Genomic DNA, 16,212 nt, shown 5'->3' with positions numbered 1-16,212 from the left:
TAAGTATACCATCAGTAGGAACTTTGCTTTCTGGTTTCACGATATATCCATTCATATTAGATTAAATTGCTAGTAATAGTGATTTCACTAGGTGTATATATATATATTAATTATATATATTCAATAAATCCTAGGGTGCCTAAGCTTGTATCCTAGAACAAGTCATGGATTACAAAACTTAATATTTGTAATCCATGAATATGGCTTTCATGTTTTTGGAGTTTTATATTAAATCCTAGGTCAATGATATTTTGGCTAGTCCTTTCCTCATGGCAATATGAGTTTCGATTAATGCAAGGGAATACTTTTGGTTAGAATACATTGGTTAGAAAGAACTTAATTTAGTGTTAAAAGTTTATTAGTTCGCAAAGTATAATCTTAGTGAGTTATTTGTGTAATTCAATAAGATTTATATTTTGTGGAGGATATTAAGTATTTCCATGGTTGATTATAGGTCTTATTTAAGAGTTGTTTTGAGACTATTTGGAGGGTGTGCAGCTGGGCTTTCAAGAAATTCAATGCTGTAAGTAATTATGCATAATATCACAATTTTGTTCGTGTAAGCGAGCTCTAAGATCACATCTTATCCATATTCATGATTTAATAATTTTGGCTTGGAGAAAATGCACTTTTAGTCCCTATATTTTGGGTCAATTTCCATTTTTGTCCCAAAATTGATTTCGTTTCTAATGTCGTCCCTAAAAAAAGAAAATCGATTTTATTTGGTCCCTGTCATCAACCTACTAACGGAAACCTCCTACGTGACAGACAGAGTGTCCTGCTTGTTGACATGGCACTGACATGACCATTAAATTATTATTAAAAAAATTATTTGGCATTTTTTAAATGCCACGCCAACATTTAAATTTTTTTAAAAAAAAGGAAAATAAAAAAATTTTATAAAAAAAAGAAATTAAATTAAAAAAAAAACCTTAAATCTAATTTAATTAAAAGTATTTCTTAAAAGAACAAAAATAATTATCCTTTTAATTCTTTTTCTTTTTCTTTAACCTCATCAGTGATGAAATTTTAAAACATCTCTAAACTCTCTCTATCTCTAATTCTCTCTCTCTCTTCACCCTTGACGAAATCTTTCTCAAACCCAAACTCTCTCTAATCTCAAAATCTCATCTCCGCCGATCTGCCAAACTCTCTCTAATCTCGTTCAAGACTTAGTGATAAGGTAGCCGCTACCGTCAAAGAAAGAAAACCCATCGAACCCATTGAGAAGGTCCGTCGATTCGGTAACTTACTGTAGTCATCGATTTGGTAGTTTTGTTTCTGTGTAGTTATGGCTCTGTTGTACGAAACCCCAATCACCGATTCGATATTGGAGCCTAGATCAATGGTTGTGAAGCCGAGATTAGTGGTTCTCACACCTCTTTCTACCTCACCGTCTCTCTTTTCCTCTCTTTAAGGTTGATTTGGAAGTTTTTAGCTTAGGATTTTTGTAGATTTGATGTTAAGGCTTTGTTGGTTGTTGGGAAATTTTGGAAGATTTGATTCGGTGGTGGTGCTATAATGGATGTTAGGTTTCTATTCTTTTGCTTGGATTTGATATTCATGTTCTTTGATTCGGTGGGGGTGATTTGGGGGGTTTTTGTTTGTTTTTCCTGTGGGTTTTTCTATGTTTGTTTGAAAAGAAAATTTATGGGTTTGAACTTTGAAGGCTAAGGTTTGCTTTGCTAGAGATATGAGTTTGGCGTTTGGTTGAGATCTAGGTTTGGGGTTTGGTTCTTTGCTGGAGATTGATTATGGGGAAGAACAATAAAGCAATAAAATAACGAAAGAAATAAAAATAAAATAAAATAAAAGACAAGAAATACGGTTAATTAATTTATTTTGTTTTCATGTGTTTGGTTATAAAGAAAGTAAAAGAAAGACAAAGAAAATTATAAGAAAATAAGGATTGATTTGCTAAGAATATGAATCTTAGAGATTGGAATTTAAAAAAAAATCATTTTAATTAAAAGAAAGTAAAATTTTTGTTTAAAAAAAGTAAAAAAAATTTTTTTTTATTTTTTTAATTAAAATTAAAATTGGGGGATTAAAATTTTTATAATTTAAATGTTAACGTGGCATTTAAAAAATGCCAAATAATTTTTTTAAATATTATTATAATGGCCACATCAGCAAGCAAGGCATTCTGTTGCCACGTAGGAGGTTTTCGTTAGTGGGTTGACGGCAATGACCAAAATATAATCGATTTTCTTTTTTTAGGGACGACATTAGTAACGAAATCAATTTTGGGACCAAAATAGAAATTGACCCAAAATATAGGGACCAAAGGTGCATTTTCGCGTGCAAAATGGCTTTTGTTCTAGAATACATACAGTGGCAACCTAGGATTTTATATATATAATTCCAAATGAAAACATAGTGGGCAATCTAGGATTTAAGAACTAATGTAATAGTGTAAATCATATCTTAGGAAAATACCCCTTTAAACAATCTACACATCCCTAAAGTTTCCCATGATAAAATTCTAAACCTTTAATTCTTTGTTTCTAACAGTGAGAAATCATACCTTGAAAAATTTGTTTGCTTTTTCAACCATATGTGTTCTAAACTCAAAGGGAAAAATACACCTCCTAACCTCCTTAGTGATGAAACCCTTCCTATGAAAACCCTAATTTATCGCTTCCTCTACCCTGTAGTTAACGCATCAGAGATGCGGGCTTGGTGGGATAGTGGGCTGTAGTTACTAACAAAAAGTACTTATAGCTCTTCAATTAAAAATAAAAGAAAAAAAGTAATAACTTCAAATAAGGGTATGCAGAGTATTACAAAAAGTGTCAAAATTGTGCAAAATTTACACAAATTTTATCCAAAACTACTCACATCAGTGGTGTAAAAATGTGTATATGTGCACGATTACTGTAGCTGTATATATCAATAATTTATTCTTTTTTTCCCTATCAACTTTCAGGTTCTCCCTCTCTTTCCCAACAGCCACAGCAACCCAACAACCCTCTCTTTCCTAACGGCCACAACAACCCAACAAAGAAGAAGAAGATGACAAACATCCAACCACCAACTCGACCCCACCCAACCATCGCCACCGTAACCCATTTCAACAGTTGATAATCCACCACAAAATTGACCCAAAATCAACATCAAATCAAACAAACCATTAGAAAACCCAACTCAAATCAAGCCAAACAAAAATAAAGTTAAACCCACTAGAAAACCCAACTCATAATCAACCCAAACCCAAACCAAAATCAATAAAAACTAAATCCAACCCAACAGAAAACCCATATGAAAAATCCAACAAATATCCCACATGAAAAACCCAATGAAAATTAGTTGAATCTACCACCGTTGCTGCTGCCGCTGAATTTGCCTTGCTACTGCCGCCAAATCTTCTACATGCGTAAATTATGGGTTTGAGATATGAGTGAGGAAGAGAGTTTAGGAAGAAATAGAGGCAGAGAAGATTTTTTTTTTTTTTTTTTTAATACAAGATAGAGTTCTACTCTAGCATAATCTAAGTGTATATGTGTGTGAAGCTCTCTTCTGAAGACTTGAACCCCGGCCCTTGTCCCCCACACTCCACAAGCACTTATATTTATGGAGTGACCATTGCACCAAGGGTGTGCAGTGGTGAGGCAAAGAAGAATTGAGAGAGAGACGGTTAGGATGGGAAATAAATATATATTAATGAAAGATATATGTATTAATAAAATAATAATGAGAAATATTATTTAAATAAATTAGAGTGTATAATAAATATTTTGACAGGAGTATTTGGTAAAAGTGGTTTTGTAAAAAAAAGTAGACTGTTGGTGTAAAGTAGACTGAAAAATTTGATTGGACTAATGCAATTGCTCTTATATGTTATAATATTGTTTATGCTTTGTGAAAGTTATTAAGACATGCACCAAATTTGATATCATGCTTTTGACAATTACACAAAAGTTTAAATTCTTAGTCTCTCTACTAAAAGTTTCAAATTTACCATTTTATAAACATGGCACTAAGTACTAGCATGTCATTTCCGGAATTTTTGAAATTAGTTGAACTTGATGTGGATTTCAAAAAAAAAAAAATCATATTTGACATGATCTAGTGAATAGATTATCTCATTTTTAGATTCTGAGATAACATGGGTTCATTAACTATTTCCTAGTACTAAATTAGGTTCAATTGACGTTGCCTCAGCTTTATATGCTTGATTCTATAAGTGGATCATGTGAATATTGCAACAAAAGGTAAAAGAGAGCTTAAAGATCACATGGAATTTTAAAACTCTAGGTTCTTATTCGTAGAAAGGACAAATGGTCATATCAAATCAAAGGATGTGTTGGTTAGACTCAAGTAACCAAAACAACAAGCTTAAGAGAATTCCCTTCTAAAAATGTCATCCTATCATATTTTCTAAAAATGTCATCCTATCATATTTTACAATCCCAAAAAACTACTTTATCAATTATATCATGAGTCCAAATCTTCTGTCTCACTTTTCCTACTTCACTCTATACTCCACCAATAAATGCTTATCACGTATTCACCTAATTAATTAAATATTATCATTATTGACTTATTAATACTACAGTTATTAATTGAGAGTAGTATTTAATTAATTAGGTGAACACGTAGCAAGTATTTATTAGTGGAGTATAGAGTGGAGCAGGAAAAGTGGGACAGAAGATTTGGACTCTTATACCATACCATTTTACAATACACCCAACATCTCATTTCTTATTTACATCATCTATTCATTAAAATGTTAATTTCACAACCTCTTTCTCTCTCATCCTCTCTTCTCTCTGTCTTTTCCCTCAGTCTCTCTTTCACTTCATTTTTCTAGGTCTAAAAGATCACCACCATCGTAAAATATATTTTAAAAATCCAGCCGCCACCAAGAAAAAAAAAAAAAAACTCACAACCATTGTCACTCACATCCCAGTAAACCCACCACCGCTGATCTCGCCGAGCTAGAAACCCACTATGCCAATCTCCAACTCAACCGCACCACGACGCTGATCTCCACCAGTGGAATTGGAGAACAAATTTGGGTTCTATATGGCAAAGACGGTGGCTATTCTCTGCAATTCTTATGGGTATTAGTGACTATTGAGAACAGCACCACTTTAGCAACGGTATGGTGGATTTGTGGACTAGAGTTTTAATATGGGTTTGAGACTAGGTTGATGATCACGGTGGAGCTCCGTTGATTGTAAAGTGAATTTGGAGTCTGGACTATGGCAGCGGTATGAAGGAGAAATGGAGAGATGATAGAGAAGAGGGAGAAAGAGAGGAAAGTGAGTGAGAGACAAAGAAAGACAGAAAGAGATGAGAGACCGTGTGATGAGAGAGAAAAGCCTGATATTTTAGGAATAAAATGTTAATATAATCTTTTGGCATAGTGCTACAGTACCATCATATATTTACAGTGGTACTGTAGCACTATGCCAAAAAAATTTACAATTTTCCATGTTTAGCTTTCCGACTGTTGAGACAAATTGGACCTTAATGCTAAAATATGCTTACATTTGACATTTGCAAGCACTGCTGTGAATGCTCTAAGGACAAGCGAACCATTCCAGAAGATATTAAGCACAAAGCAACTTAGGAGAAATGACTTTTATACTGCTTTTATAAGATATTACTTTTTCTAACATTAGCTGATGCCACCAGCAGATCATGGAAATTGGTGTCCATATAAAATCTGGTAGCTACTTACTCTAATTAATTTCATTTTTGCTGTAAGTGTGTTAAAATATACTTGTAATATATATATATATATATATAATTTAAAAAATTATACATAAAAATTAAAGAGTAAAAAACTAGCTTATAAATTATACCCAACACGCAAGAGATTAAAGTTTTGTGAGGTTGTAGCCCATAGTCACATCTAGGCCCCTTAAATATTACTCAACAAGCATATAGATGCTGCTAAAGTCACGTCTAACTAAGATCTTCTAGGGATTGGTCACTCATGCCTATTTTTCAGGAAGGAAGGAAGAACAAAAATGAAGTTGAACTAGATTCATACTTAAATTGGCTAAGCATGAAGCACCATTAAAATATAGGAATGTGCATTAAGCTTAAAAACCCAACCCAACCCAACCCAACCCAACCCTTTAGTTGGTTTTTGTGGGTTGGTGAGTTTGATTAGATTGAAATTTTATTTTGAAACTTAAGTCAGGTCGAATTTAATTGTTTTTTCAACCCATCATGTATATGAATTTATTTTATAATATTTTTTTTTCTTAAAAATATTTTTTAGTTGATTTTGATTTTGGCATTTTGAGAATCATTTTTTATTCATTTATAAAATTGAAATATAAATTAAACATATTATATAAATTGTAATAATTTATTGAAAAAAGTATTTAAATAATTGCACAACTAACAAACCCGACCCAACCTAGCAATAAATTAGGTCATGTGATGGTTTGGAATTTATCAACCGGACAAGGTCAAGTTGGGTTAAAAAAAAACCTCAAACTTGACCCATGCACACTACTAATAAAATATATAAGTTCCAATAGAGTAATTAGGAAGAAAGTGAATAATCTCTTTTACATGAAGTTTCCATTGTTTACATTTTAAGATATAGATTTTTCCATACTTAAAAAGTTTAATGGTTTTATTGGATTTTGATTTCTACGTATATGAGAGTGATGCGTGGAAATTAACACTTAATGGAAGTATCAAAACATGGACAACAAAAGATGTAATGGGTAGTGTGTTATGGACTGAAACAGAAGCTACAATCATAATAATAGTTTCTGGAAGCCTGTTATAGTTTTAGTCATTTCTTAGGGTGATTCTCAAAACACCATTTTAGCCTTTAATAAAGCAAGATCATTCAAATGTCGATTGAGAAGTGTAGTGAATGTTGGAAGGGACCTGAAAAACGTGCTAGCAAGAAGCAACCTTCAGAATATGGGACTTTTGTTATTCCCATATGGAGCCCAATTTTTTGGCCCATTAATTTGGAAACTGTGGGCTGCCCTTTGTTCTTCTTGGGCCTTATCCCATGTCCTCTCTTTTCTTTTTAGGAGCAAAAAAAAAAAAAAAAAAAAGGAACTTTTGTATTGTTTTGTCTGCTTTACCAAAATCAGCATGCATTTGAATCTTTTTTTTTCTATGTTAAGAGCTTATTTGTTAATAGTTAACAAAAATTATAGTTTTACCTTGAAAAAAAAAATTTAAAAGTTTTACGTAACCAAATAAGTTTAAAAGAAACTATTTAATAGTTTTTTTTTAAATTGTTTTCACAATGCTTTTCTCAATTTACTAGTGGTAAATGGTGATTGGAATATCATTTTTATCTGGACTACAACTAATACTACTTATCCACCAATTGTAATAAACAATATTAGTAATTCTTCAATATTTCAACTTTCGATAGTACACTGTGATGATATTTTCATTTTTCATGTAATAGTTGATTTTATTATTTAAAATACATGTGGTAAAATTGGATGTGGGCCCAATAACCCGACCTAAAACCGAAGATAAATACTTGACAATTGACATGGCCTATGATTTTTTTTCCTTGGTAGAAAAACGGGGTGAACCTTACCCAATCCGTTTTTAAAGTGACCTTTTTTTTTTTTCTTTTTTTTTTTTACATATCAGATTTAGGTGGGAAAATATATATATATATATATATATATCTCTTTCATGGTTTCACATGCACATTTAGAGCACTTGCAATGGTGGTGCTAAAATTGCTAAAATACTAAAAAGCAAGCTACAATGATGGAGGTATATCTAAATTTTTTAGCAAATGGTGAACGGTTAAACTTCTATCTTTACAAGCTCGCTCTAGCTCCAAAGGGGGAAAATTTGTTGTTTATTCAGCAGTTGTGGGTGGTGAAGAGACAAAAATAAAGAGAGCTAAAGAGACAAAAAATAAAGTGAGAATAAAAAAAATGATAAAGAAAAAATATTTAAATGAAGTGATTAAAAAAATAGAACTTTTAATGTTGAATGTATTGTAAAAATTGAGTGGTAAAATATATAAAGTAGTTTTTTAAAATAATAGAAGTTAAAATTTTTAGGACCGTGAATGCTTTTAGTAATTATGGTGATAAAATATTGTACCTAAAAAATATTAGATTGTGGGAACTTAAGAATTGTCAGTTGCATTTTGTTATCTTGCTTTCGTAAGGTAGTCTTTCCGTGTAACACGGCAATGTAATATACCTGCTACAACTCATTTATTAACAAACATTGATAATTTATCTGTTTGGATAAAAGAGAATTATTATTTTATTTAGCAAACTAATCTCTAATATACAATTTCTTTTTTTAATGTTTAATGAAGTTTCTTGTATTTCCTTTATATAAATTTTAAAAATAAATAAATAAATAAATAAAAAAGTCAAAACGGGACTGTACTGTAGATCTCTATAAAGTGTTTCATAAAGGATGGGTTGGGGACACACCAAAAAGAAAAAGAAAAACAAGGCCAGGCTGTCTGTTCAAACTTTCTCAAGCTCCTCCGTCTATAAAACCGGTCTGGTTTTCCCTCGTTTCTTCACTTAGGTGACTCTCTCTCTCTCTCTCTCTCTCTCTCTGTCTCTCTCATTTCTTAAGCACTTTGCTCATTTTTAAAAGCTGTGTGTCGTTTTTAAAGCTCTATGTTAATTTGTATTTGCCTCAGCAATATTTGACATCATGGGTGTGTAGTATTGGGAAAGGTAGATTTCTCAATCTATCAAATTATCTTTAATGGGAACATTAAGTTAATGATATGTTCAATATGATGATATTGTGATTGTTGTTTAAATTTCATATTTACTCTTGAGAATGCTTGCATGTTTTGGAGTAGCCTAGTTCTAACTCTCTTGCTTACTTTAATTTAATGGAATCCTTTCTGTCACAGTAGGGAACATGACTTACATGATTGAGCTAAACTCTAACCAAAATACCAAGCAAATGAAAATTTTTTGGTGCTCAAATATATTCTGTATTTATTAAGTTTCTTTTACATATGAGCTTTGCTATCCCAGCTGGTCTTCTGAAACTGTGTGTGCTTATGTTATGTTATTGCCTTCTATTCCGTATTTGATTCATGGGATTTTGGTGACAGTACAATATTTTGTTTTAGAAGGTGTGCTAATACTAATAGTGTCTCGAGTCTCGACCTACCAAATTTATCAGGTCAAATATTAATTACATTGCAGATCTCTTGCATATTATAATATACATGGAGTTTCATAATTTTGCTAGTACATCATTGACTTCTCACTGGTTAATTATCCTTTCTTGTTAGTTGTGTTTAAAATACTATTCTGAAACACAATGGTGATCCTTCTTATCTCTTTTGAGATTCTGGATTTGGCAAATTTAGCAAATGCCTCAATTCACACCTAGATGGCTAGATCACTCCGCCATCCACCCACCGACCCACGCCTAGAACTTGATCACTCTGGGACCCACACACCGACCCACGCCTAGAACTTTCTTATTAGTATTTTATTTTTATTTTTATTTTTTATCTTGGTAATTGAAATAAAGAATAATAGTGTGAGAGATGGATTAGTATTAGTTTCCCCATTTTAGGGTAAGTTCCCAATTTAGAGAAAAATGTTCAAAAACACCCTCACATCATACTCTCTACTAGGTCTCCATTTTTGGGAAGCATGGCTCATTCCCGAACTAGGTACATTGCTGTCCTATATCTAGGGATGCGGAAAATTTTCATATGTGTTCAGCGCATGAGATACGATCTCTTAGGAAAGTATGGCTCATTCCCAAAATCCCAAACTAGGATCTGCTTGTTTGGGGAGGATGATGATAAATTTTATATACGTATATTTAAGGTAAATTACTTATTCGGCTCCTAACTCTTTGTGTGTTAATTTGGTTCTAATGTTTCAAATTTGTCAATTTTGTTTCTAACCTTATGATATTGTGTCAATTTGTTCAACATGGTCTTCTTTGTTGAGAAAGAGAAGACATCTCATTTCAATTTGGAAATTTTTGCTACCAAGTTTGATTTGGGAAAGAGAATTGAAACTAGTTTAAATTGAGTGGGCAAACACATTTTGTTCTCACTGTGAATTTGTCTTACCGAGAAAGAGAGAGATATACCATTTCAATTTGGAAATTTTTGTTACCAAGTTTGGTTTGGGAAAGAGAATTAGAAACTAGTTTAAATTGAGTGGGAAACACATTAAACAAGTTCGGGTTTTCTTCCCAGTTGATGTGTGATTTTTTAATAATAAAAACTAACACATCACTAAAAAAGTCATGTCATTATTTCGTTAGATATATTGACAAAAATACTAACAGAAGTTGGTAGAGAAACTAATAGCACTCATTTTTAAACTTCAAGGATAACAAACCTAACTCCAAGGGATTGCTTTGTGGTTCCTAAAGCCCATGATATCCATGAGATCTTGGATTCAAAATCTCTTATTAACATCTTGAGACTACCTCCCGAGGATTCCTCCTGCAATAACCTAATGTGTGTAGGAAAGGGGGATTGCATATATCCGAGGAAATAGTCAATTCTCAAATAGGTCTAGAATATAGGTTAACTTTATAGACCAACAATGTATTTTGATTTTTTTTAATAATATATTTTAGATTGTTCAATTAAAATGATCACAAAATTGTATTGACAACAAAACCATAATTATTTTTTAAATATTTTGAATTCAGCCTTGTGGTTAAAAAACTACACAATTAAATTTAATTAAAGAATCTAAAATACAAAATTCTAAATAAGTTTTAAGATAGAATGTTGGTGGCTTTGCTAAAACAGAGAAAGTCTATAGACACAAAATATTAATAAAACTTCTTACAATTGCTGATGTGGCAAATTATTAACGTGAGGTAAAAAAGTAATATCAGTGTGCTTTTTAGATGGGAACTAGTAAAAACTTGACAATTCAACTGTTGTGAAAAATGTAGTAAATTTTTTTGCTATGTAACATTGTTCATAAAACAAGCTATTTTAGGTCCACTTGAACCTTTCATACTCTTTCAAATTCTTTAAGACCACAACTTTTATTATTATTTTTGTCATAATTATAACGTAGCCTATCATTTTTATATAAGCTCACACACTTTTTTTTTTTCTTTCTCTATTACTCACAATCAACTATATCATAATTGTAGTAGAAGTTGTGTCTTATCCTATATTTACCTTTATTTTTTTGAAAGATCCTATCATTTACCATTAGTTCAGTTGTTTGTGGTACACTCACGTGTATTGGATGACTGAATGGTAATAAAAATTAGGCCTGGATAACGAGTTTTTTAATGGTCAAATTTTAAGAAATTTTTTATATAACTTTTATGAAAAATATAAAATGCAAGTAAAATAAATTCAGTTACTTTTTATTCTTATAAATTTGAAAATATTCTTAAATCAATAGGCATCTATTAACTTTTTTCAATAAAATTTATCTATAACCTAATTTATTAATGATTCTAGTTAATGGTACTTTTAGAGTATTTGCTAATTGACAATTTAAAAAAAATTAATATCATTTTTATGAAAAATATAAAAATTTGTAAATTTTTTTAATCATTAAAAGTTTTTAAAAGTAATATTAAACCAAATTTGTTAACTTTTCTCTTAACTTATTAGTGATTATCAATGGTTTTGGTGTTTCTCTGCTTTGCACTTTGGAAGCAGGCTATCACTTTCTTTAACTTATTTAACTAAAATTGAAAATCTTTTATAAATACTGTAAAAAAATTTAAAAGTTAACTTACTCATAAATAATAGGCTAAAATGTAAAACTGACCCTCTAATTTTCACTGTTTTTCCATTTCAGTCTTCTAATTTTCAGTTTTGTCAATTCAGTCCTTTAACTTTCAATTTTTGTCAATTTAAGGCCCCGTTACAATTTAGTTAGTGCTGCCGTTAAATATGACTGTTTTGTTTTTTTTTTTTTAATCTGAAATTAAAAGAAAATAAGAAAAGTCTGAAAAAAAAAAAAACAACAACAACAACAACAACAAACATTAAGGACATAGATACTAACTCTAAAGAAGATTTGCACTATAGAAAATGCCTAATGAATTTTGTTCTCCTTTTTGTTCTTGCTTCTTTTTCTTGTCATAGCTTACATCTTCTTTAGCAATACAATCTGACTTCGTTTTTGCGCATTGAATTCGCTGAAAATGCCTTTCGGCCTCTACGGCTCGATTCCCTTCATGATCTCTCTCACATATCTCTCTCACGGTGATGGTTTTTTCTGGCGTGGGTCGTGGGTCTAGCGTGGGTCTGGTGGCGGCGTGGCGTGGAGGCCTGGTGGCGTGGTGTGGGTCTCTCTCACGGCGATGGGTCTCTGCGGCGATGTTCTGTTCTCTCACGGCGATGGGTTTGCTGAGTTATGGCTGAGTTATGGTTTTTTTTTTTTTGGCTGAGTTGTGGTTGAATGAGCATGCTTGCTGATGGGTCTCTCACGGTGGTTGATGGGTTTGTTGATGGGTTTCGGGTTTAATGGGTTTTGGGATCGGTGGTTATGGGTTCCGATGGGTTCGTGCAGCGGTGGAGATCGGCGTGGGTTGTTACAAGGTCGTGCGTGGTGGTCGGCGTGGATCGTGGCGAGGTCATGCGTGGTGGTCCTGATGGGGTTCCGATGGGGATTGTTGCTGTGAGTTATGGGTTTTTTTTTTTTTTGCTGAGTTGTGGGTTCTGCATTCTGGTTCTTCTGGGTTTTCTGGGTTCTGGGTTCTGGTTCTTTTCTGGGTCCTGGGTTTTCTTTTAATTCCGAATTATAAAAAAAAGAAAAAAAAAAAGAACAAAACGGCGTGGCTTCAAGCATATATAACGGCAGCTCTAACTGAGATATAACAGAACCTTAAATTGATAAAAATTGAAAGTTAGAAAGTTAGAAGACTAAATTGATAAAATTAAAAGTTAAACGACTGAAATGAAAAACAGTGAAAGTTAGAGCATCGGTTTTGCGTTTTTGCCTAAATAATACTAAAAAAATACAATAGCATATATAAATACTAACCAAAATAATTTAAATAGTAACACAAATAAATTAAATAGTAAGAAAAACTGCACTTTTTCGGAGAATGCTAAACTCAAACAAACCAGAAAACACTTGACCCTGTACAAAATCACGCAGGGACGTGTTGTGAGAGAGTTTGGATATATACACCTTAAACATAATCTTAGTTTGTCTCTCACGCTACACCCTAAACACTACCACCAAAAGGAGAGAAGAAAGGGAAACTTCTCCACCACCACAGCGTACCAGTAAAAAAAAACAATCAGAGTCTCCTTCTCTGTTCTCTCACAAACATACATACTACAACAAAAGAAAATAGAAGAAGGAAGGATGGATTTGGTCAATGGGGTTGTTGATCTCATCTTTGAGGTGCCACTCTCTCTCTCTCTCTCTCTCATATTTCTTAAGCAATTTTTAAAGCTTTCTGTTAATTCTTGAGTTTTTTTTTCCCCTGAGAAAAGCTGGGGGGTTTTTATATCTTCAAATCAAAGGTGGCCAACGTGTTGTTCTTAGGCAATGATGAGAGCTGCAAAATGGCGGTGATTTCGAGCTTCTCAGACGAGGTAATTCTCTCTTCTTCTTCTTTTTCTTGGCTCAGGAGATCAAGAGTGCTTTTTTAAGAAAAATAAATCCTGGGTTTTCTTTTTCCTGCTAAGAAGGGAAGGTTTGATTTTGTTTTTCACTGAAAATAGAATTATGTTTCTACTGTGGAAAATTCAATAGTAGTAAAGAAAATATTAATTAAAAGAAAAAAAACAAGAGTTTCATAAAGTATGCATTTGGTGGGCTGTATAATTTTGGTAGATTATGCCTTGTGTGTAACCTAAGGATGTACTATTTGTGGATGGTTGAGATGAAAATTTAAACTTGTCATTTCAACCGTTAATTAGAGAAAGTAAAAAGTTACTTTTTTTTCTTTTTTTAATCTCTAATCCGACTGCTGAAATAAAAAATTGGGCATCCATGAATCTGAATCCAAGTAAATGAAATTGGTAAGTGCAGAATCTAAAGATTTTAGGTTAAGAAGTTGTAACAGAGTTCATAGATTAGAGTGTGACATTAGTAATAGTTAAGAATGAGCTAGATACAGTAATTTGTACAAGTGAATGTGAGATTTTTAAGCTTTAAAGCCGGAACTTTTAACAATGAAAAAGCTTTTTTTTTTGTTTGATTTTGATTCTCAGCTTAAAAATGATGGATTGGTGTTTTGTTTAATTTGACTACCATTGATTTGATATTCTTTTTTTGGGTATTGAATCTATGGATGAATGAATATTGCAGAATGTTGAGACAGCGCCGTATTTGACATCATGGGTGTCTTGTATTGGGAAAATCATGTTCAACTTTTTTGATTTAGGAAGACCTCGGATAGCTCATGCAGTTTGGAGAGATTACGGTGCCAAGGTACATTTCTCAATTATGTTTGATGAGAATATTTAGTTAATGATATCTGCAATATGATGATATTGTGATTGTAGTTTAAATTTCATATTTAGTCTTGAGAATGCTTGCATGTTTTGGGGTAGCCTAGTTCTAACTCTCTTGCTGTGTTAGTCCAGGCTGTTTTATTTGATACAGTTCCTGAACTGTCTGTTTTAGTTTAATGGAATCCTTTCTGTCCTATTCTGAACATGACTTACATGATTGTGACTAGTTTTTGCTAGTAAGCCGGATTCTAATTCACCCCGATTTGAAGTTTGAACCATGATAAACTTTGAGTTGTGACTGTATATGCCATATATTTGGTAGTGGTGAATTTTTTGGTTTAGAATGGAAAAGTTAGCCTTTTTAAGTTTTAATTGATTTGGCTAACCTCTAACCAAAATATTAAACAAATGAGAATTTTGGTGCTCTTACATTTACTGTATTAAATTTCTTTTATACGTGTCTCATATGCTTAAGCTTTGCTATCCCAACTGAACACCAGCGGCCTGTGAAATTGTTTTTACTTATGTTGTTGCCTTGCCCTAAATCTTAATATACTATTGCCTTCATACTCCCAGGCAAACCATTCCATGTTTATATTTGATTCATTGAGGCAAACATTGATCATGGAAGTTTGGTTATAGCACATTTTGTTTTAGGTCTGTTTGTAGTGTCTCAACATTTCATACTTTTACTAGTACATCATTACATCTTACATGTTGATTATTCTTTCTTGTTCAGACCTTCTTTCTTGTTGGTTGTTTTAAATAACATTTGGGAAATGTTGAAAAAGAAAGGTGATCCTTATATGTCTCTTGAGGTTATGGATTGGGATTTGGCTTAATTTCTGTCTGATTGGATAACAAAGTGGAAAATGTTTCAAGTTATGCTTGGCATTGTGAGTCGCTCCACCATGCTATCTTCTTTGTTAAGTAATGCAATTTTGCTAGATACATTTCAATCTTTGTTCTGTAGATGGATGCAGTTGTCTACATTGTGGATGCTACCAGGGCCAATGAGCAATTTCTGGGGCCAAGAAGAGACGTGAATGATCTACTCTCTGATGAGGCCTTTGCCAATCTTCCATTCCTTATTTTGTGCACAACACAATCTTTTGATTATCCAGAAGAGGCATTGTGTTCCCTTCTCGACCTGACCAATGTCACCACAGGGAAGGGTTTGACATTAGAGCTGGCAAAAGCAAATGCCCATCCCCTTGAGGTTTTTGTGGCTGAAAAATACAACACAAAGGAGTATCTACGTGGTTTCAAGTGGCTTTCTCACTACATAAAGTAGTGGTAGACTAAGAAGAGGCAAAACAAAAACCCTATGTTTTACTTTTTGTATTCCACTTTATTCTCTACCAATCACAATTTGTTATATATTTATTATATGACTTATAGTATAAACAAAGTTAAAAAAAAAAAAAAAAAAAAAATCAAACATGTGACACACCATGATTATAGTATTCAAAAACAGTTTTTTTATTGTAGATTCTATAGATTCTGTGACTTTTAGAATTTAATTTTTCTCTTATTTAATTTTTAAATGAACTTTGTGTATACATCCTCTGCATCAATAGAGTTCATAAATTCTTCTTGTTTATTGAATTTGAAATGAGTGGTTTTGGATTTTACTATATCATCAAAATGGTCAATGTTTTACCCTATAATAGTAAAATTCAATTCACTCATTTCAAAATGAGTAAAGTTGTAAATCAATTTTAGAAACTTTACAATGAAATTACCATAATAATTCTATAAAATTTTAATCTATGAGTAATACATCATCACACATTAACTATGCAATGTATAAGCCTCTTATCCTAGCCAATCCA

The 16,212-nt window shown here is 32.3% G+C and overlaps 1 protein-coding gene across 1 annotated transcript; it reads left to right on the top strand.

Annotated features, from left to right (window-relative positions):
• Positions 1–12,925: 12,925 nt before the first annotated feature.
• On the top strand, positions 12,926–15,916 carry LOC112005680 (GTP-binding protein SAR2). The gene is made up of 4 exons (XM_024037979.2): positions 12,926–13,319; positions 13,412–13,513; positions 14,232–14,354; positions 15,351–15,916. Exons 1-4 carry the CDS (start codon positions 13,281–13,283, stop codon positions 15,669–15,671), a joined length of 585 nt encoding a protein of 194 aa, XP_023893747.2. The 5' UTR covers positions 12,926–13,280; the 3' UTR covers positions 15,672–15,916.
• Positions 15,917–16,212: the final 296 nt, after the last annotated feature.

Source organism: Quercus suber, unplaced genomic scaffold (assembly GCF_002906115.3).
Source record: "Quercus suber isolate HL8 unplaced genomic scaffold, Cork oak 2.0 scaffold_277, whole genome shotgun sequence".
Classification (NCBI taxonomy): Eukaryota; Viridiplantae; Streptophyta; class Magnoliopsida; order Fagales; family Fagaceae; genus Quercus; species Quercus suber.
Note: the sequence above shows the minus strand (reverse complement) of the source record. Positions and strands in the feature narration are given on the sequence as shown.